General features: G+C 47.9%; 1 protein-coding gene across 1 annotated transcript; it reads right to left on the bottom strand.

Moving 5' to 3' along the window:
* Nucleotides 1-11,049: 11,049 nt before the first annotated feature.
* On the bottom strand, nucleotides 11,050-22,408 carry PGLYRP4 (peptidoglycan recognition protein 4). The gene is made up of 8 exons (XM_037814327.1): nucleotides 22,117-22,408; nucleotides 21,597-21,695; nucleotides 20,628-20,829; nucleotides 19,131-19,249; nucleotides 17,638-17,790; nucleotides 16,224-16,422; nucleotides 12,884-13,002; nucleotides 11,050-11,772 (listed from the first exon to the last, which is right to left on the bottom strand). Exons 1-8 carry the CDS (start codon nucleotides 22,214-22,216, stop codon nucleotides 11,594-11,596), a joined length of 1,170 nt encoding a protein of 389 aa, XP_037670255.1. The 5' UTR covers nucleotides 22,217-22,408; the 3' UTR covers nucleotides 11,050-11,593.
* Between the last annotated feature and the right edge of the window lie 722 nt (nucleotides 22,409-23,130).

Raw genomic sequence — 23,130 nt, 5'->3', positions numbered from 1 at the left:
TCCTGTATCAAGTCAAGAATAGCCTTCCCCAGGTCAGAACCTCAACAGCTTAGCCCTGGCCTCAGGGGGAATTATCAGCAGCCCATTTGTGGATTTCAAAATGAAAGACCTACAGACAACTTGGGCTGCCCCTCATACCCTCTTCATTCTGCAGAAGTTCCACAGTAAAATATGAGTCCCTAGTTCACCATTTTGCCACAGTCCCCACCACTCCCTATTGTCCAAACATGATGTATTTTACTTTGTGCCATTGATGGTCTTAGGTCCAGTCTGCTCCACTTGTTTTTGCAGGGTCCTACAGGTGTTTGTTTCTTTAATCCTTAGTCTAAAGTTTGGGGAAAAAAGGCTGCCCATTTTCCCTACCCTAAACTTTTCCTCTCCTCCCCTCTCCTTACCTTCCCCTCTGTTGCCTTTTGCCTGAAGCAAACACCTTCTCATCAATTAAAGCTATGAGGAAAGCCCAGGGTAAGGGTGAGCGGAATCAGTGCTCATTCTCCACCTGTCCAGGTGTCCGTCTATTCAGAGAACTCTGCCAGCATGTTCTGTGGGCCAGGCACTGCCCAGCCTTGCGCTGGACGTCAAGGGAAGAGCCATGGACAAGACCCTGGTCCCAAGTAGCACATCATCCAGGGGAGACCTAGAGACGTCCACAACCCTAAAGCAGGGTGAGAAGCAACACTTGTCCATAAAAAGTGTGCATGGTCATGTGTGGCATTGTGTAAGGAAAGCCAGAGAAGGAACTTGGCAAGGGTTTAGGGCCCAGGGAGAGAAGGACAGGAGGTAATAGGGTCAGGGAAATCTCAGAAAGGGCGACATTTACTGTGCAATTACTATGCACCACGCACCAGTTAGGTGTGCGAAATATGTAGATAAGGAAGACAGAGCCCTACTGACAAGCAGCTTATGGTCAAGGGGAGACAAAACCTATAAACTAACAATTACCATCCAGCACAGAGATTGGAAGTGGCTTCTCACAGACTCATTTAATTAGGTCTGCATTTTGTTTTATTGTTTTTGCTTTTCATTTAAATGAATTGCAAAGATTTTAATATATGGAGATTTTACATAAAAATTCAGATTACTTGGACTCTCAGGAGATCCAGCAACTGGGCTCACATTCCAATATGACAGTATTCAACCAGTACTTTGTTGAATGATGGCTGTTACTTTAACAAGATACCAGTTCACCATTTTGCCACAGTCCCCACCACTCCCTATTGCCCAAACATGATGTATTTTACTTTGTGCCATTGATGGTCTTAGGCCCAGCCTGCTTCACTTGTTTTTGCAGGGTCCTACAGGTGTCTGTTTCTTTAATCCTTAGTCTCAAGTTAGAAAAAAAGAAAAGGCATCAAAAGAGACACCTAGGACACCTACCCAGACTATTTAAGGGCACTTTTATCTCCTACTTGGTGTGGTCTGATCTTCCTCCATTGGCTAGAACAATAGAATGTGGAATCTGTTAGGGAACTGATTTGAGGTTTCCATTGCAAGATTCATGGACTACATCTACACCATTTGTTCATTCATAAAATCATTCATTCAGTAAGTATTGTTTGCATACCTACTGTGTACTTGGCTCTGTACTAGGCATTGTCCTGGTCAACCAGGAGTTTAAGTTGTGGTCAGAGAGGCAGGACTTACACTCACCACCACATGATACCAACCTGTTCACTCTTTCCCCCCACATCTCATGTCGTACCTGGCACATGGTGTGCTTAACTCAAGCTTGATCTGGGAATGAATGAAAAAGTAACTAATAATAATAGGTAAAAGTGCCAGGCAATGTTCTAAGGACTTTATATGAGTTATATTACTTAATCCTAATAATAATCCTACAAAGTAGGTTCTGTTATTATCCTCATGTTACAAATAAGGAAACGGGCACAGAGATGTTCAGTAATAGTCCCAAAGTCACACAGAGAGTAAATGGCAAAGATATGATTTTATCCCAGGAAGTCTGAGCTCTTAACCTCTGCTCCATATGCCATCCCAGCACCACAAGACAGCTGTGCTCAGAGCCAAAGGCAGGGCACCATCTGTTAGTCCCCAGGCATTCAGAGGGCACAGAGGTTGGTGAGGGTGGGGCAGGGGAGGGAGGAGTCAGGGCTCAAAGGATCAAGGGAGGATGGAGAAGAGCCGTTTCTCATGAAAGGGTGTGAGTTAGTGCGGAGCATTGGGGTTAGGTAGGATGCATAATAAACGTTTGCTAGAGAGACTATCAGAAAGGACTCGTAGGAGCAAGTATCAATTTTGCTTTGAGTCACTACCATAGACCAGGCATGTGCCGGGTGCTGTGAGGTATATGGAAATACATCCAACCCACCCTAGGAAGCCCCAGACAAAACCCTTCAGAGGCTGCCCTTACAGTGACCTGCAGAGCTCTATGTGACCTGCCCCACAATTTCACTGATCTCTCCTCCTTCATGCTCATACCCTGGCATCCTGACAATCCTCCAACACACCAGGCCTGCTCCTGCCCCAGGGCTTCCTCCCTGACTGTTTTCCCACCTGGAAAAAGACACACTCTTCCTTGGGACACCTGCCAGGCTCACTCCCTCACCCCCTTCCAGTTTGGACTCATGTGTCACCGGTGGGGGGACCCCATGACGGGCCTCCTTAAATTGCAAACACACCCTTGGATTCCTGGTTGTTTCTGGCTTTCTCTTTTTTCTACAGCTAAGGATCACCCCTGCCGTCCAAGCATAATTGTTTCTCGTGCCATCTTTCACTCTCAAACATGAGAAAGTCCTGCTTTAGAGGGTAAGCTTAACACACTCTAGCATGAGATAATTTTCTCCTTTATCATTGTCGTCTATTGCCTGTCTCCTTACTAGAATGTAGACTCCATGTGGGCAGAGATTTTTACCTGTTTTATTTCAATGATGTGTCCCAAACTTTAAAAATACTGGTTGAATTAATGAAATATAATTAAAAGGGCATTTGTGTAAATAATCTTACTATACTGTTTCCCCAGCTTCTCCAGCCATTCTCCTTTCCTTCCTGCCCTTCTACCAGTTGAGCGCCCCCTCCTCACCCAATGCCAGTCGCCCCCAGCTCCCCCTTCACACCCACAAGGAGGGGCTCAGCCTCCAGCCCCAGCCACAGGGATCAGCTCGCCTGCGCCACCTGCTGGCCACTGCAGTGCCTCAATCTTCCCTTCTACTGCTGTTCCCTGAACCGCCTTCCGTCAACCCTGCTGGGGACCAGGACTAATGCTTGGACCCAAGAGCACTGCAAAGGTAGAAACCTCCCAAAATGTCACTTGGACATGCATTCATTCAGACCATTTATTGGTCTGCCATAAAAGGCCAGTGACCTGTGACACCATGTTAGTGGGGAACAGCATTCCAGGCATAGGGAACAGCATGTGAGAAGGCCCTGAAGTCCACAGCACACAACCATTAGATCCTGGCCAACCTCCTGTTCTAGCACTCTGCCCCCACATTCATCTCACTCCTCATGGAGGGGAGAGGAACCCAGTGGGTCCCTTCCTTCTCAGCATGCCCATGGTCTCTGCAAATGAGAACCGAATTAGATACTGTATTAGTTATCTACCATTGCGTACCAAATTACCCTGAAACTCAGCAGCTTAAAACAACAAATACTATTTCACGGTTTCTGTAGGTCAGGAATCTGGACAGCTTAGCTCCATGTCAGGGCATGTCACAGGCTGCAGTTAAGGTGCTGGCCAAGGCTGCCCTCATCTCAAGGCCTGAATAGGGGGAGCTGCTTCCAGGCTCACTCCCAGGGTTGTTGGTCAGATTCCATTCCTCCTGCACTGTTGGACTGAGCGCCTCAGATCCTCACTAGCTTTTGGCCTGAGGCTGCCCTCAGTTCCTTGCCATATGGGCCTGTCCATAGCTCGATTCACAATATGGCAGCCAGCTTCATCAGAGTGATCAAGAAAGCGAAGGAGAGAGAGTGCAAAGCAACATGAAGTCACAGCCTTTTTGAAACCTGATCTCAGTGATACTGTATCACTTTGATTCATTAGAAGCTAGTCCCTAGGTCCAGCCCACACAAGGGCATGAACGCCAGGAAGCAGGAGCCACTGGGGCCATTTTGGAAGCCGCCCCTATAGATTCCCTGTAGGAAAGAAGCATGGCCACCCTTAGGTTACTCAGTTTGAGACAGTTTTTGGTACTTTTCTTTTTTTGATGCATCGGTAGTGTCAATCCTGCCTCTCTTCTATTCTCATTCCCCCAACTCCAGGCAATTATTACCTCCAGTTGATGGGTAAGCAAATTGAAGGGATTGAACATATAATCTTGGCCTGGTTTGCTTGAAGAATTAAACAAAGATTTCCCTCAGTTTGGCAGTGACACATTTTAATTTCCAAAAAAATCCATCATATGCCCACCTTACAGAATTCTAGTGAGAGTTAACAAGTTGGTGTGTGTAGAGTGCTTGGCACATACTTTCTAATAAATATTGTGTGGAATTCCTATAGAGGAGATTTTGATCAAAATTAAAGAAGACGGAGAAGTCTGAGATTAGCACTCCCAATCCATTTTAAGGTGAACTACTTTTACTTTGTCTATAATTTTCACCTCCTAACATACAGAATAGTGTATTCATTATGTCTAATTGCTATTGTGTATCTCCTCCTAATAGAATATACACTTCAGCAGGGCAGGGATTTGTCTGTTTTTTTTCACTGATTTATCCCAATCACCTAGAACACAGCCTGGTTCAGAGAAGGCACTCAATAAACATTTATTGAAGATGGAAATGCCTATCAAATTTTCTGATGACACAGAGTGGGGGGTGGTGCTCAAAGGGGATGACAAAAGTCAAGATTTCAACAGATTGGAAACAGTAATTAAAAAACATAACTAGAACAAACTGAAGTCTTGCACTAGAGTAGAAAAGTGGGCCTGAGGTGGTATGATGAGTGCAATGTAGGTTAATGGATATTGTCATTGAAATAAAAATGGCTTATGAGTTCTAATTACCTGCTTGTTTAAAGGAGCTAATGCTGAGATGCGGCTGCCAAGACAGGCATTGTAATCTCAGGCTGTACAGTCAACATGTTTGTTGTTGCTATTGTTTTTACAAATACGAATTCAGACCTATCCCAGACACAAGCCATGTTCTTTTGCATCAGTTTATTTAGATGAAGCATATTTTGGCATAAGAGAAGCTATGGTTCCGCTAGCGTTTGCTTGAGTCAAAGAACCTGGATAGTCTGTCCTCTCTGGCCTCTGCATTTTATCAATTTAACTGAAGTGTAATTTACATACAATAGGTTTACATACAATAAAATGCTCTCCATTTAAGTGTAGAGTTGAAGGAGCTTTGGCAAATTTTTACTCTTGAATAACCAGCAAACCAATCAAGATATAGAATATTTCCACCATCCAAAAAGTTTTCTCATGACCCTTTGCAGTCAATAAATGTCAAATAATAACCTCACCAAACCCAATAATTCTTATGAACCCCAAGCCCCAGACTTTGGGATTTTGACTCATTTGCTTTCTGTCACTGCAGATTAGTTCTGACTCATAAAATTTTGGATAAATGGAATCAAACAACAGGTGCTCTGCAGTGTCTGGTTACTTTCATTTAACATAATATTTTTGCAATTCATCTATGCTGCTGTGTGTTTCTGCAGTTCTTTCCTTTGGGGTTTTTTTGTTTGCTTGTTTGTTCGTTTTTGATGGTTTTGTTCTGTCTAATTAGTATTCCATTGCATGATTATACCACAGTTGTCTATCCATTTACTGTTGATGACATTTGGGTTTTTTCCAGGTTAGGGCTGATAAAGTCACCACATTTTAAAAAGGACATTGACAAACAGTTAGGCAGCCTGGGTTGGGATAACTCTGCTGGGATTTAAAGTCAAATATACCTAGGTGTGACTCTCAGCTTGGCTCAGACCTAACCAACCGTGCAACCCTAGGAAAGTCACTTAACCTCATTAAGATGAGCTTTGGTTTCACCAGCTGTCATCAGAGAATGGCAATTCCTGACCCGCAGAGTCATCTTGAGGATTAAATGCAGTCACACGTACCAGGGGTCCCACAGAGAGTCTGACCACAGAAAGCACCTAGTAAATGTTAGTAAACACTCAGCCCCCTCCTATTTTCCAATTTGAAGGGTGTCTGCTTTCTCAGGTCAGTTTCCTCCTGGTCCCCTCCCCCCTTCCCCATGATGAGCCAGTGAGAGCTGGGCGGGGGACCGGGGTACTGACCCAACCAAACCCACTTCACTTGCCATCTGCTCCAAGACAAGCCAACAGACAATCACAGCGTGTGTTCCCCAGACCCTGGGATTCAGCAAGTCATCACTTAAACCATTAGGGAGCACCTACTTTGCACCAGGAGCTGCTACAGGGCAGTGAATGGGGTAGAGGCCCCCATGCAGCTTACAATCTAGTGGGAGAGCCAGCCCATAAAACCTGCACACATACAGAGAGAAACATAAATGTGGACTGCAGTTAGTGCTCTGAGAAAAAGAGAAGTTAATAAAAAGAAAACCAGAGGATTTTAAATTTGTCGGGAGGGGGGGGGCTGGGCACAGAAAGGCTCCAAGAGAAAATGGCCTTTTAACCTAAGCACTGAAGGATGAATAAACGTTCCTGCCGCCACTGTTGAGAGTTGGTCCCAAAGGGCCTCCAGCCTGCCTAAGTAGGAACTCCTCAGTTCTCCAACCTCAGGAACCCCTTTGTGCCCTGACTCTCTGTAGAACATCCCCTAGCAGACCCTCACCCAACATTCCTTAGACGTTCCTTTTCCCAACCAACCACATCCTTCGGCTCCAAATCTGTAATTAAGGCCCCACATCCTGAAGGTCCTACCTGGGAGAACCTGCATCTGTCACCAGAGCAGTGCCCTCTGTCTTTCCCACCCGCCCACTTGATGGCAGGGGCATTCTCTGGCATTGCTAGCAGGGGGATAAGAGGGAGCAGGGTGCAAAGTGGGGGTGATTTGGGAGTTCATGTTCCAGAGTCACATGCCCCTCCTCCAACTCTTTCCTGCCTGCTACCATATTCTGGGGTTCGGATAGACACAGAAAGAAAGTGAGAGAGAAATTCATATAGAGATGGAAAAAGGTAGAGAAGAGAGAGAGAGAAACTGACTGCTTGTCCCCAGGAAGCCAAAAGCTCAGGGAAGGGTAAGATTCCTTTATTAAAGAAGGAGTTAAGAGAGGAGGGAGGGCAAGACACACAGGCTCTGCTGCTCCCAGCCTGACTCTGCAGCAACAACAGCCAGAAGGACACAGAAGCCCTGGATGGTGATGGAGATGGAGTCTTTCCTCAGTTGTCACTAACTGAAAATGTCCCAGACAGGGCTTGTTAAGTAAAATAAAATGGCCACCTGCCTTGGACATTGCTGGATGGGATCCCTCTCTAAGAAAGGATTTTCTAGAAGACAAAAACAATTGACCTGCAGGGGCTTTCTGAGAAAATTGAGAAAATGGAACCCTACAGAATTGCAGGCAAGTAATGCCTGGTGATGAGCCAGTTTCTGTCCAGGAGACACAACTTATGAGAATGGACAAGCACACCGTACTATCAGTGTATTATCTGCTCCCCACTCTGTAAGACCCTCCATATGTAAAATGGAAACTTAACATCAGCTCTTCTGAACATTTCCTCGCTTGCTTCTGCATTTTACTCCTAAGCGCCCCCTTTCCACTCCACATGTGGTCTGGATGCTGCCTGACTCATAAATTGTAAACTGCCCAAATAAATCCCCATAATAATATCTTCTCTAATATTTTTAACATGTCATGCTGTGTGTGTGTTCATTTAATAAGAAGCTGATGATTCCATCTGTTCTCAACTCAGCAACCAGAGTGTTCTTATAAAACCTAAGTTAGATCATGTCTCTTCTCCACTCAAAACCCTCCTATAGCTTTCCATTTCACTCTCAAAGTAAAAGCCAAGGTATTTACATCATCTACCAGGTCCTACATGGTCTGGCCCCTTTAATGCTCAGTTCTCCTCTCTGACAACTCTCCCCCTTCCTCCCCTGCTCCTGCCAACTTGGACCACACACCAGGCCTGTGCCCAGAAAGGCCGTTTCCTCTCCTTGGAATTCCTTTCCACCAGGTACATATTCATGTATCTCCCTCAACCTCTTCAAGATTTGGCTCAAATGTCACCTCTGCAATAAGGCCTATTCTGATTATAATATTTAAAATTACAACCCTTGCCCATGCTCCTAACCCCCACTCTGCTCTATTTCTCTTTTCTCAGTAGCACTTTTTACCTTTCAACATGGTATACACTTTTGCTATTTTATGTTTATTGTTTATTGTCTGTCTTCTACCACTAGGATGTACGTTCTATGAGGGCAGAGATCTTTGTCTGTTTTGCTCTACCACATATCTCAAGTGCTTAAAATAACATCTGGCTCATAGTTGGTGCTCAATAAATATTTTGTGAATAGGTGAATGAACGAATGGTGGCAGTGGTTTCAGTGCAGCATGAAGACCCAGATTTTCCACTCTGTGGCAAATGTCCCACAACCAGCGGAGGGAAAAGCTAATGCCCTCCTAGGCTCAGAAACTTCCTCTCTGCTCACCCTGCCCCACCTAAGCTTGGCTTTTATCCATTCATTCCACAGACACTGATGTGGACCCCACAGCTTGCCAGGCCCGGTTGACACTGAGAGATAAGAGTGAAGCAGGCCCCTGGGGGGCTCAGAGCCAGGAGGGGAGAGGCAAGAGGGGAAGTGATAAAGCCACAAAGAGGCACTTGCAGGAGGGATGTGTCCTGTCTGGTCTGGAGAAGCAGGGAGCATTCTGGAAGAGCCACCTTTGAAAATACGGTAGAAAGGGTGACTTAGGTGAACATGGGGCAGAGGGAGAGGGGATCCGTGTGGCTATGTACAGGGATGCTCTTGTTCTCAGTGTGGCAGGTGTGGGAAGGACGTGGGTTTGTCCTGATTGTCCAAGCATTGAATTCCAGGCTGACACGTTTATACTCAGGATCCTTCTACATGTTTGAACAAAGATGTTCAGGATCAGAGAGTTGTTTTAGAATTTGAGCGTATTTAGCTTTTTGAAACACTGTGCGACCTGGTCAAGTCACTTAATCTCTATGGACCCCAGAATTTTTGTAAAAAAAAAGGAATTTGAACTTGTTCTACATTTTTTATGTGAATCCTTGCAATAGTTTGTTTGAAGAACAATTTCCTCTGTATATTCTGCATGATTTTTCTGTAAACCTACAACTTCCCCAATTAAAAAAAAAGTTAATAGCAGAAAAGAAGGAAGGAAGGAAGGAAGGAAGGAAAAGAAAGAAAATTTTAATTTATGCCTGCTTACAATTTCTGAAAACCATTAGACTAGAGGCTCTCCAGGGTTCCTTCAAGTGGAGCCAGCCCAGTAGCCAATGAAGGGCTGCACCTCCTCCCCTCACACGGGGGACAGGTGGTGGGGGGCTCCCTCACGCCTGCCCAGCTCCTCCCGTCCAGCTCCCCGGGTCTGGGCTCAGACCCCCCCACCCCAGCCTGGGCCAGACTCCACCAGCAAGCTGAGATTGCTGCCCAGGAGGGCACATCCTGCCAGCCAAAGCCCACAAAAGGGTAAAAATAATAATCTATAATTTTTGAGTGCTTACTTCTTCAAAGCCCTCTTTGTTTATCACTTCAGGTGATCCTCACAAAGCCCCCACAAATGGGGACATTATGATTGAGCCCATTTTAAACCCAGTTTGATTCCCTGGGGGAGCTGGAAAAGAATGTCTCTATAGCAAAGGCCTACAGGAGGCCCCTGCTTGGAGGGGGCACTGCCCAACTGGCCTTGGCGCCGTGTTTCCTGACAAGCATTCTGCCTTTATGTGAGAGATCAATGAAATAGCAAAGGAGGAAGCTGTAATCGCCCACATCAAAGAATATTATTCTTGTGGCGTCTTTAGGGGTGGAGTTGGCTGGAAGGGCAGGGAAGAGGCTACAGCCCCCGTGTGACCAGCACTGGAGAAAGGAAGAGCCCGTGGACTGGGAACAGGTGACAGAGCCAGAGACAGAGGCCTTCCACCTAGAACCTCTGTCCACTGGGATGTGAGATCCAGCTTCCTGTTCGCATTGCTTTTTTCCAGAGTTCACGTCCTCCACGATGTCCTTCCTGCCCAGGCCAGCCCACAGGGGAGGCGGCAGGTCAGGCGAGCCCTCAAGGAGCCTTCGTCCTCCACAGGGAGCACTGGATTAAGAGCAGCCCTGGAGGACTAGTTTCCCCTCCAGCCCTGTGGGTCAGCAAGGACCCACGGCTCTCTGGGCCTCTGGCCTCTTTAGACAATGAGGGGAATCATTCCCTCTGCGGCTAACCCCTCCACCCCCCACCAGAGATGACCTGAGGCCGATGACAGATGGGCTTGGGCAAGGCCTCATGAGGTCAGGTAGACAGACTTTGTGGGGTAAATGTCTATATCAAGTAATGGGTGTTAGAGCAGGCTTGTAGCTGCAATTGGTAAGAATACATACTTAAACCCAAGACATACCGTGAAAGAAAAAACAAATTTTTAACTGAAGGGAAGTGTTTCTGGCTCCTTCTACTGTCCCTCCCCTCATTCTTCTTCCCTTTGTTTCCATATCAGGACCAGAGGAATCAGGAACCAGCTGTCCTCTTCTGTCAGACAGCATTTCTCCCTGTCTGAAAGGATGGAGCTTGCCTCTGGACAGAGGAGCCCAGGCAGGGAGGGTTGCAGAGCTCCAAGTCACTGGATCTCATTCAGCCCAGCGCCCAGAGGGGCCAGCCAGGGAAGGGGAGGGGAGCAGGCATGGAGTGGCTTCTGTGGACACAGCCCTGGGCTGGGCCTGGAGGAGCTCAGGGTCCTGCCTTCAGGGAGCTCTAGGAGGATGGGGAGATGGACCTGAGAGGCACAGCCCCCCTGCAGACAAGCTCCAGAGCCAGCTCCCAGCCTCGGACTGGGAGGGCACAGGAACAGAGAGAACGCTGCCGGGTGCAGGGGACCAGGAAGGCTTCCCCAAGGAGGGCGTGGTGGAGCAAATTTGAAAGGTGAGCCAGGATCCACTCACTCATTTAATCACTCATTTCTTCAACATCTATGGCACCTACTACATTCCAGACACTGCCAAGGTCCTGACGATGCAGAGATGAATAAATCCAGTCTCAACATTCACCATGCACGAGAGAGAACAGACATGTATATAAATAACTGCAGCCCTTTATATAGGGGCTGTGTCCTAATTTGTACATATGTGAGCAGGGAGGAGGGCACTGGGGGCGTTTCCTCCAAGAGGTGTCATGGATCTGGGTCACTTGTGAGGGTTGGGGGCTGCCAGGCAGACAACAGGGTAGGGGCAAGTACAGAGGGAAAGAGAAGTTAAACGGGGCCCAGCCCCTGGTCTCACCTGGGGTAAGAGGTGGGTGCCCAGGGGAGAGGAAGATGAGGAGAGAGGAAGGCCTGGCCCCGGCTCAGAGGGCTACGGGGTGTGGGAGCCACCGGAGGATGTGAGCAGGACAGGACGGGATCACAGTGCCCTCAGGAAGGAGGGACAGGATGGGGCTGGCAGGGGAGAGGAGACCAGCAGGGAGCTGAGCCAGGGCATGGGGCGAGGACAGAGGAGCCCTGGAAGTCGGGGGAGGGGGCAGTGTCAGCAGCAGCAGGGGCCTCCCTCCCTCAGTGTTTGAAATGAGGCCAGGTTCTGATGATGTTGTACAAAGCCTGCCCCGGGGACAGGGTGCTGCTGAGATCACTATGTCCCACCAGAAGGTAGTTGGGAGTCAAATACTTCTTGTCCACCGCACACTGGATCAGGTTCTGGGCTGCCTCCAGCGCTGCAGCATTCGGTGGAGAACCTGCAAAATACAAGTGGCCCATCCGCCACAGGATATTCCAGAGGGACAAACTCCTGGACACCACCCACCACTACCCCCAAGCTGGTATATTCCACTGTTGGCAACCGCCCCATAGACAGACGGAAAACAAGGCATCAAGACCTCAGATTGCTCAGCACCAAAATTCTTCTGGAAAACTAGATACATGAGAGAAAGATAGATAGATAGATATAGATAGAGATGTACAGATATAGATACAGATATGATATAGATATAGATATATAGATAAGCTTTTCTTAGCACCCCAGTAGAAACCTGAATCAAATGGGGAGAGCCTTGGGTAAAATATACAATTACTCCATGGATATGCCAACATTTAGCCTGGCATTTCTCAACCAGAGGCAATTTAAGCTCTCTGGGGAATTTGGCAATGTCTGGAAACAGCCGTCCACAACAAAGAATTATCTGCCCCAAAATGTCAACAGTGCTGAGGTTGAGAAGCTCTGGTTTAGGCACAGGGTGTTTCCTGCACCCTTCACATGCCCAAGCCCAGTGCCCCAGCCCTGTGTTCAGGACAATTACTGGGGCATCTCCCCATCCTCCCCCAATGCCCATTTGAGTATCAGCCTGAACCAGCCCCAGTGACATGGCCTCCTCCTTCCAGAGTCAAAACGAAAGGTCCCTGAGTCTAAACACACCCCTGTAGAGAACTCTGAGCAATGACAATTCACAGTGCGCACTCTCAATGCAGAGACACCAGCTTACCTGTGGCTTTGGCAAAATAAAGCAGGCAACCCACATTGTTGACATGGTAACTAAGAGACGCTATACTAGCTGACCTTGCTAAAAATGTGCACAATGATCTTTTCCCCTCTCCCACACCTATCTCGGGTACAAGAAGAAAAGCAACATTGGTCTGGGTGTGACAGAGGTGGATTTAGGGTGCACATTCTGTCAGGGGGCATCTCGGGTCATACCTCTCTTAGTCAAATGTCACATTTGACTCTGCGCGAATCCGGCATATGCAGGCCCTAAAGTGGTGCCTGTGCCTGGTGCCTTTATCTTCTGTGTTGCTCAGAGACTCTGCCCCACACGCTGTACAATTACCCCACTGCCCAAAGCACCTGCTTACCTGTGAAGGTGCCCATGAAGGCGACGCCCAGGGCGATGTCGTTGTAGCCGGGGGTGTGGGAGCCTTGGACATTCCAGCCCACCCCTTCATAAACAGCACCGTCCTGGCCCACAAGGAAGCTAGAGAACCGCAGGGAGAAATGGAGATGAGCGTGAGAGAGAGCTCCCCAGGAACCAGGAATTGTATCATCCATTTGCTCATGCATTCATTCATTCACATCTTTACCCGATGACTGAGTATCTATTAGGAGCCAAGCACTGAGCTACAGAGACAAATAAGACAGGGTCCTTTCCAGTGGTGTGCTAGCAAGCCAGCTCTTGGGAACAAGAGAAGCCCTGATTCTGTGGTGTAAATACTCCCACCACGGCCAATTTCAAGCCACCAATGATTTAACAACCAGCTTGAAAACTTCCTTAATCTCTAGCAGTTGGCTCTCATGAGCTGGTGCTTGCTGATGGACTGGCTCCAGCTCATCACTGCTGCCCACAAGTAGCTCAGAGTCTGTGCAGAAGAGAGTGACAGCTTTCAGTCCCTACATGCTAACCTTCCCCCCCACCACCTCACCAGTGGCCAGTGACCCCCTTACTACTAAACACGGCGAACACATTTACAACTTCATCTTACTTGATCTCTCTGTGGATTCGACCCTGTCGATCCCTCTCACCTTTTCCAGTCTCTTCCTTTACCATCCATCCCATCACCCTCCCCTGGCTTCCTTCTTCTCTGGCTGCTGTACCTCATCTTTCTGCACCCTTTCTTTAAATGTGGGGTTCCTCAGGACTCTTCCACAAGCTCTCTTCTCATCTCTCTTGACACACTCTCCCAGGACAAATCCATCCACTCCCTTAGCTTCAGCTGCCATCTATTGGTTGGATTGTGTCCTTTATAAAGATATGTTGAAGTCCTAACTCAAGTACTTCAAACTGTGTCCTTATTTGGAAATAGGGTCATTGCTGACAAAATTAGTTATGTTAAATGAGATTAGACTGGAAGAGTGGGCCCTAATCCAATATGACTGGTGTCCTTATAAGAAGAGAGAAATTTGGACAACACAGACAGACACAGGAGAGAAGGACACTATGTGAGCACAGAGGCAGAAAGCCTAGGGCTGCATCAGCAAGCCAGGGAACACCAAAGATCGTGGGCAGACTGCCAGGAGCTAGGGAGATGCAGGGAAGGAGACTCCCTTACAGATTTCAGAGGGATCGTGGCCCTGCTGACACCTGGATTTTGGAATTTTAGCCTCCAGAACTGTGAGAGAATAAACTTCCGTTGATTTAAGCCACCTGGTTTGCAGGAATTTGGTTATGGCAGCCTGGGGAAACTGAGACCCCATCTACGAAAGGCCGAATGTCCACTGCTGGGCCCATCTACCTCCCCACCTGTTCCCTCTTCCCAGGCTCACCATCTTGGTGGAAGACTCCCCCTCACCCAGCCAACCATTGGCTCCAGCCAGGAATGTGGCCCTCAGCCCACTCACCTCACCCACTCATTAATCAACTGTCGCTAACTGTCTCCCAACCACTCTTTCTGCTCGATCCCTGCAGCCGAGTCTGTAACCATCAACCTCCATCAACCTCCTACATTCCTCCACTCCTCTCCATGACCAGCCAGGCCATGTCACCATCCCCTCTCACCCAGATCAGTGCACTGTCCCTTCCAAAGGCAGCACACAGAGTTCAAACTCCATAACTTGCAGCATATATCACAATAAGGATCCATTTGCCTCCCAGCCCAGGTTCTCACCACACCCTTCTTTCGCATCTATTTTTATCACACTAAACTTCCTTTAGCTCCTCCAAGGCACCATTCTGAGGCAGGAACCCAGGCCTCTCTGCAGGCTGTCCCCTCTGCCTCCAACACCACCACCCCCCCCCCTTTCTGACCAGCCCTCACTCACCCTTTAGGACCAGCTGGTATTCACCCTTCAGGAAGCGCTTCCTTCCCACCCGTTCTCCGGGCAACTGAGGCAGGGGCAAAAAACGCCTGCTGATTGTAACCTGTGCATCCTCTATCATAATGCTGTCATTAGGACCTATTGTTTGATTCTCTTTCTCCCTTCACCATGAAGGCAAGAGCCCATCTGTGCTACAGCTGACAGTGCCTCCAGAGCTTTGCCTAGTGGCTGGCCCACAGTAGGCACCTGTGTTTTCAATGAATTATGATTTAGAAACAAGTGAGTGTTTAATCCTGACTACAGCCTTCTCAGGGTAAGGAAATAACACTATCGAGAAAGTTAAGGTGGAGGGAGCATGATAAAGGATCAAAAGCCAAGGGATGGGTAACTGTCCTCTGAAACTGAAATGCAAAAGGAAAAGGACATCCCTCAGCCACTACCGTTTTCCAGTTTAGAATTTCCAAATTTATGGTCAATTTTCTAGTAGTCACTCTAGTTAAAGATTAATCAGCGTGGTAGGACCTAGCAAATCACTTTATAGATCTTGGAGGAAAAGTTTTCTCCTATCTTAGACAGGTCGCTACTAAAATTGGGATGGAGAGAAGAGAGGCTGCCAGCCCAGAAGTATATGCCAAGTAATTGGAAATCTACCTACACCGGGCCACTGCGTACAGCTGTGCAGGTTGCACCTTGCACAAAGGTGTCTGGATTAGGGGCAAGTAGGAACTAAAATCCACTCATCAAATGAAAAACACCCAGAGAAAAGGGCTCACTTTATTGATGTGGACAAATATGCTATACAGGGAGTCTAACTCCAGATGTCTTATCTGAAAGCTCTGAAAGCATTGTTCAATAAGTTTCTACCCTTTTTTCAGGTCAGGGTGTTCTATTTTAAAGAATCATGGATCTTGGATTAAAAAAATCAAAAGACAGTATCTGGTCTCTTTCCCCGCCTTCAGACAGAGAAGATATGCTCCCGTGAAGATGGGCAGTTTTTTTAGCCAGAAGGAAAGCAGTTCTCTAACATGAGGGGGAGCGAGTTTCAGGTTGTCACCAAATTGAGTCAGGGCCTGCGCCCCTGAGTAATGGGGAGGTGATTCCATAAAGAAGAGACAGTCTTTCACTTGTCTTTTCTACAGGTTAACGATCTTGCATGTGTACTACTTCCTCTACTACATTTTCAGCAGGGTCTTGGCCTCCATCATGTCAATGTGTTACCTTTAAAGTACACATTTGGAGAACATGCTCGGGGGGAATGACCACCACCTTGACTATGTCCTAAAGACCCACCCAAGATTGTGTGAGAAGTCAACGTGGTCCTACCTAAAGTCCCTCTCCTACGGTGAGCACTCCATAAATGTTGGTTCCCTTTCCTCTTCCCTTCTATAATACAGTTTCTGCCCCCAAAAGAAAAGAAGGCCACGTGCCCTCAGGACCACTTACTTATACCCAATGTCACATGAGCCGTATCTGTCCCTGAGGAGGGAATGGATGTCGCGGACCAGCAGGCGGCACTCATCAGACAGGTTGCACGTTCTCCCCGCAGTGTGGATGATGATGACATACTTAGCTGGGAGGTTCATCCTGGGGCAGTGGATCTCCCCGGCCTCCCAAGCAGAACGCGGGACAATGCTGGGGCAAGCTGTGTGGGGCAAAAGACATGGATACGGGAGATTCGTTTTGTCCACCCATCTGTCAACCACCCACTGCCCACAGCTGAAGGTCAACACAATCCTCAGCATCCCCAGGACATCCCCACCACTCTCTGGGTATCTAACCTGACCCAACAGTGCCTGGGAACTCTCAGAATGACCCACCTGGGAATTGGGTATTCCTGCCCCAAGGGACAGGAAACAAGGAGCTACAAGCTCTGACAACAACCAACAGAACCCAAAGGACAAAGGGAGTGTTGATCCAAGGGGAAATGGATATTTTATTCCAAGGACAAAGTGTCCTAATTTATCTACATGATTTTTACAAGCATGCAGGCATGTACGTGTGAGTGTGTGTGCATGTGTATGACAAGGTCTTTTGGGGGAAACCAGCTGAATTTTCATTTGAATGCATGACTTTGAGAGTCATTCGTAATCCATAAATCTCTCTGTCAACACAACGGATCATTAATATTGACAGATGGCATCATTTCAAAAGCAAAGATCAAATTTATTCAGAGATTTCATAAAATGGATTAATTTTTAAATTAAAAAAATCCAAGAAAAGGTGGAAAGTGCTTTACTGTTTTTGCTTTACTGTACTGTTTTTGATGTCACTGTTTATTAATAGTATCTAGCTCTGCACTTGAGTCTATCACTGTTGTTCTAGTTTTCATATTCAAAAAGGAGTGTGTTTGTGTTTACGTATTTGTGCATATGCATACTAATATATAAATGTGCATATAAATATATCCTCTCTATCTCTGGGCTTTTTTTTTCTCCCTAGCACTTTTCACCATATAACCTATCAAATATTTTACTTATTTGCTTATTGTCTTTCTCTGCCCTCTAGATTGAAACTTCGTGAGGGCAGGAGTTTTATGTGTTTTTTTCTTTGATATATCCTCACTGCCTAGCAGGTGCTCAGTAAATTATTGCTGAGTGATTGAAAATATGAGTGTGTATACATATTACATCAGGGACAATGCCATGGCTCTATCCTTCTAGGGATCTGAAGGATAAAGAGGGGTCCTCAGGGTCCCTTCTCAAGGAGTGTTCATCCTAAAGTTTCAGAAGCTGGTTGGCACTTTTGCTGTCAGAAGGGATCCAGCAAGAGCCCAGCTAGAAAGGCCACCCCCAAGGGCGTGTGGGAGTTAGCGGGGGATGAGTCTGGAGGGAGGGCCAGGTGGGGTCGAAGGTCTTACCTTTCTTCAGACTTGCCTTCTGCGGAGGCACCAGACAGTTCTCGCCTTTCACAAGAAGTGGCTGAGCAAACCCGGGTGACAGGTGGCCCTTCCGGACAGCGTGGGAGATTAGGCCCTCCATGGCTGACAGGGCAGCAGGGCTGGGACTGTGGCCTGGCAGAGAGCACAGTCTGTGAGAACCCCAATCTGGCCTGAGTCTCAGGGGAGCTTCAAGGGGAGGATGAGATGCCTTGCCGGCCCCGGCATAGCTGTTGAAGGGGAAGAAAGGGGAACAGGCTCATCCCCCAGGCTGGAGAGCCCGAAGGTCAAGGATCCAGCTGGACAGAGCTCTCAGTGGCCCAGGGTGAGACTTCATTCACTCTCTCCCTCTCTGTCTGGTAGTGCTGAGAGCCAGCACCACGCTCAGGGGTGTCCACCTGGCCAGGTCAGGGTTTCCTATTGATAAGGACCCCAGCTTCAGTCCCCCAGGCATGTGCCAGGCTCTCCATCCGCATTAACTCATTTAATCTTCACCACAAACCTCTGCAGTAGATGCTATTATTTGCCCCGTTATTCATGCAAAGGACCTTGAGGCTCCAAGAAGTTAAGCAACTTGCTTAAGATCCCACAGTTAACAAACGGATGCCGGGATCACAATGAGTACTCATGAAAAACAAACCAGGCTGATCACAAAGAGCCCCACTGTATGCTGAAAAACACCCAGGAGTTAGAAATAGAAGATATGGGATTTGTTCTGATTCCTCTCCTTATAGCTGTGTCACCTGTGTCATTTACTCCACTGAAACTCAGGCTGCACCTGAGTATAAGAACTTATTTGCTAACTCCCCCTCACCGTCTGGATACCTATGTGGGCTATCTCAAATGGCATTGGGAGGAGATAATGAGAAACTAGATGTGTAAGAGCTTTGTTAACAGTAAGGGGTGCACAGATTCAATGGAATAGCCTTAGGCCGTGTATGTTAGGATTTGGAGGTAAGTGATAAGAATCTCTCACTAGAAGAAAGTGGAAGGGATTTCAGAGACTGGAGCCCTCAGAATGGTTCAAAAAAAATGTACAGAACATCTAGGTGTGAGAAAAATGGAAGGAGGAGGTATCTGGCAGGAAGTTGGAAAGGACAATCTGGCACCACAGAAATGTCAGGGTTAGAGAAGAGCAGGTGGTAGTCACTGACATAGAAGTGAGAGCTGAAGGCTGGATCCTTCCAAGACAAGAGCCAGAGGAGAACAGGGCTGCAGACAGAAGGTTGGATCACTTCTTCACTATGAGATGGCCAGAAGAAGAGTCCGCATCGAGGCTGAGAAGGAAGACAGAGCAATAGATGGAGAAACATCAGAATGCCACTTCATGGAAGACAAGGGAGAATTCCAAGAGACAGCAGATCACCAGATGAGTATGATAAAGGGTGAAAAGACAGGAGAGTCAGATGAGAGAAGGGGACAAAGAATGATACAGACAACTCTTTGGAGAAGTGTCGACTGGAGTTGACTGTTACCTTCTTTGGGGCCAAAAAAGGCAAAGCCCAGGGAGATGTTGTTGTAGCCTTGGGTGTGCCGGCCTTGAGTGTTCCAGCCAACGCCTTCATACACCCCACCGTCATCCCCAACCAGGAAGCTGCCAATCAAGGAAATACAGGTTTAATGGCTGGTTGCATGGCACATTCCCGTGAGAAGAAACCAGAGGAAACCATCTACCCAGTCTAAACGGTAGAAGGGCTTAAGCCATATTCACAAAAAAGGAATTTGCAAGGACTTTTCCCAAAGGATAGAATGAGTCCTTTGTATTAGTCCTTAGAATTCAGAAGGACCCACTCCCATGCTCTTTCCCTCCCTCCTTTGTTCAGAAGCCTGGGTTTTATATAAATCACCCTGCATGCTTGGAAAGAGGAGAGGTCCTGAACCCTCAAGAGTAACCAACACAGACCCAATCACACAATGTAAAATTCTCCTCCACCCCCACACTCCATGGTTCTCCTCTCTCCTCCAAAATGCCTGCTGCCTGTGTAATCTCCACACATGCTGCTCATTTGATTTCTCACTGCCAAAGTCACTGACTTAGGTAGACTTCTCATGAAGTAGCACTTGAGAGAAGGGCCTGGATGTAAGCAGTTTATTTGAAAGGGGATCCCAGAGGACAGAGTGAGGGAACAAGGAAAGTTGAAACAGAAGGACGAAACCCAGCAAATCATACAGAATTGGGCTGACTCAGTCCTCCCAGTGGTCCTTCTAGGAACCCATGTAGATGTACCTTAGAATTGTGTCTCAGAAGGACTAAGGGCTAAGGGATTTATCCACCAACTCTGATCCCCCAGGGGACCTCAACTCCCCTCACCACCAGGGACTTAGTGAAAAGCCCTGAAGCAGAAAAGCAGAGAGCAGTGAGCACTTGAGGTGGGAAACCATTAGCACGTACAGGAACCGTCCACAGTTTAGCCAAAGTATAGGGTCAACATCGGTGACATTAGAATAACAGATGGAAAATTGTCTCACCAAGCCCCACCCCCTGTGGTGGGGTGGAACATGCAATGGGCATAGAGACAGTTTTGAGCCAGTTTGGCCTCTGCAACTTCATAGCTGCAGGACTTTGAGGACATCAAACAACCTCCCTCCATTCAGTCCTCTCAGCTGCAGAATGGAGATAGTTACACTGGTCCTACCAACCAACCAGAATTCTCAGGGGGCACAGGTACTCAAGTATATGCAATCATCTCCAACCTGTGAGGGGCTGTGTGAACCAGGTTTGGAAAAGGGTAGATTTGTAGTTAGAATTAACCTTCCTTCCTACCTTTTGAGAAATCTCAGAAACAGGGACCTCATAGAAAATTCTGGAGGATTTGGAATTTTGTGGGTTTTTAAAGTATTTTATTCACCGTAAAACCAATAAAACCACAACTCAGAAAATGAGTTTAAACAGAGATGGAAAGATATGGGAGAAACCCCTAAGGTGGAGCGGCTTTGGCCGCAGGCCTCCAGCCCCAGGCCCAGCCTCTTACTTGTAGGCCAGGTCACACCAGTGGTTGCTGTGGACATGGTGGGCCTGCAGTGCTCGCAGCCTCTGACTGCAGACGGTCTGGTTGTGACACTCCAGTCCAGGGATGTGGTGCACGATGAGGAAATCCACTGGCCCCATCAGCAGAGTGCTGCAGCCAACAGCTTCTGCCCCCCACTCCTTGCGGGATACCGTGGTGGAGACACCTGTGGGGGAGCCACAGGGACGTCCTCTAGAACACCCTGCCCCAGCACTGCCACATTGGCCTCCTGGGCTGTCCTGAACTTGCCCTTTCGGGGTGTGTCCACCCACAAGGCAAGGAGAACCCGTAGGGGGGCCTTCAGCAGGCATACCCGCCCTGTCACACCTCCATATCCCATCTTACCTACACTCACCCTAACACAGGGTCCACACCAGCCAGAGAAGCCCAGATGCTCCGCTACCTCATCCCCTCTGTATGCTCCTTCCCTGCTCTGTCCCCAGTTCAAGGAGCACCTCCTCCTCACCTGCTCACCCCTGGGGGACACCCTGAGCCTAAGTCTTTGTTTCCCCTCAGCCCTTATGCCCTCAGTGTGCCCTGCTTTCTCTGTGACTGACTGTGTCTTTGGTACTGCCCCAGGGACCCCAAAGGGGGCTATATGTGGTCCTCTTCCTAAAGATTCCATCCTGGCAGCAGCTGCTTCCCCCTCAGACCAAGGACTCACTGAAGGCAGGACACAGGTCTCCATCTTCAGACTAAGAGGCCCCTGAGTGCAGAGGCTGTCTCCCTTGCTGGGGTTCTATCCCCTCCCCACACCACCCCAATATCTCCAGGACCAGGACAATCGGTACAGGTGGTTTGCCAGGGTCCCTCTCTGGGTCCCAACCCCATTCACCCCCATCTCAGCCACGGTGTGGCTGTGAAGACCTGAAAAACGTTTCTGACCATATGAGAAACCCCAGCCAGTCCCCAAACCTCCTCACCATTGCCTACCCAGTTGGCCTTTTTCAATAAGCTGGGAAATATTGCCAAACAGGTACCAAAGCCCCTCTGAAACACCTTTAGCTTGCATTTCATTCCAGGTGAAATTGCCTGCAAGAGAACATTCCACTTTGCATCGGTCCTCAGAGAACCCCACTACCAGCCATCACAATGTCACTGGCTCTGGCCAGAAACGGCCACCTCCACTCCGTGGCCACTCTGCCTCCCCAAACCCCGAGTGCCCTCCAGGAAACCCCTCTGTGATGACAAGAGAACCACTTCCTATAGCATCGTATGGCATGGCTTCCTCCAACGCCAACTCCAGGTAATTCCCCAGATGGACAGTTAGATAGCCAAGGGCAGGGAGATGAAAATACTATCCTTTCCCCATGAGCTGCATCTATACACAAAAATGGCAAAAAGCAACCCAAAAATGTATCCAGGTACTTCAAAACCACAAGTCCTCCACTGTATGAACTCTCTACCTAATAGAGGCAATGGGACGAGTATGTGAAGAAGGAACTAAAATTACCTGCATGAATCAACTCAGTGGAGCCAGGATTTATCTGGGGGGCATCTGCTGTGCCCGTGCTCCTGTATGAAGGACTGTAGGGGATGGTGTCGACGGCCATCCCAGCCCCCAAGGAACTTTCTCTTATTGACAAGCACAAATGCGAGCTGTAGGTTATGATTGACGTAATAATGCAAATACAATCAGTACTCTTACTACATAAGCACTAAATCCTTCACATGCATTTTGTTGCTTAATCTTCCTAATAAGTTGAGGAGATAATAAAACTTATCTCAATTTTCAGGTGGGGAAATTAAGGTTTCAAGGAACTGAATGACTTGTTTAAAGTCATGGCTAGATGCAAGACAAGGATTTGAACCCAGATCTATAGACTCAAGTGTTTTAAAGGCAAAGCTACTCTTTCTCCCTAAGAGAGGGTAAATGTTTAAAGAAATTCTATCATGAGATTAAAGGATGGCCCTTCTCAGCTGTTATCTTGTTCAGTGAAAGAAAACTCACCCCAGGCCCCAAGACCCAGAGCAGAGAAGACAAGAAGCCATGGTAGCATCCTCCCGCGGTCCCAGGACACCAACGAGGAGCACGTGGATGGGGCCCTGCGAGAGACACTGATGATGAACACACTCAACCACGCTCACTCTCCAGGGGAAGCACCCACCCCACCGTGCTGTGTCCCCAACATCTCTACCAGTGTTTTGTGGACCCCTGAGGGCCAGGGCCCTGAGCAGCCATCTCGGGTTACACATCAGAGGCTCATTGAATGGGTCAGCGCCACTGTCCTATTACCCTGGGCAAATGGACTTCGTTGAGGTCCTACTACTTGCACGGCCTGTGTAGACACACATGCAATCTTATCTAATCCTCACTTTAATCCTGTAAAATAGGATTATTAACACCTGCCTTTATAGAAGGAGCAAGTAAGATCCATCCAGGAACGGTAGAACCAAGAATTACTAACTCACATGGAAGCGTCTAGTGTAGAGAATTCCTTCCCAGTTAGGGATGGGGCAAAGGGAG

Source organism: Choloepus didactylus, chromosome 2 (genome assembly GCF_015220235.1).
Source record: "Choloepus didactylus isolate mChoDid1 chromosome 2, mChoDid1.pri, whole genome shotgun sequence".
Taxonomy (NCBI): domain Eukaryota; kingdom Metazoa; phylum Chordata; class Mammalia; order Pilosa; family Megalonychidae; genus Choloepus; species Choloepus didactylus.
The sequence above is the reverse complement of the archived record's forward strand: the minus strand, read 5'-3'. Positions and strand labels throughout refer to the sequence as shown.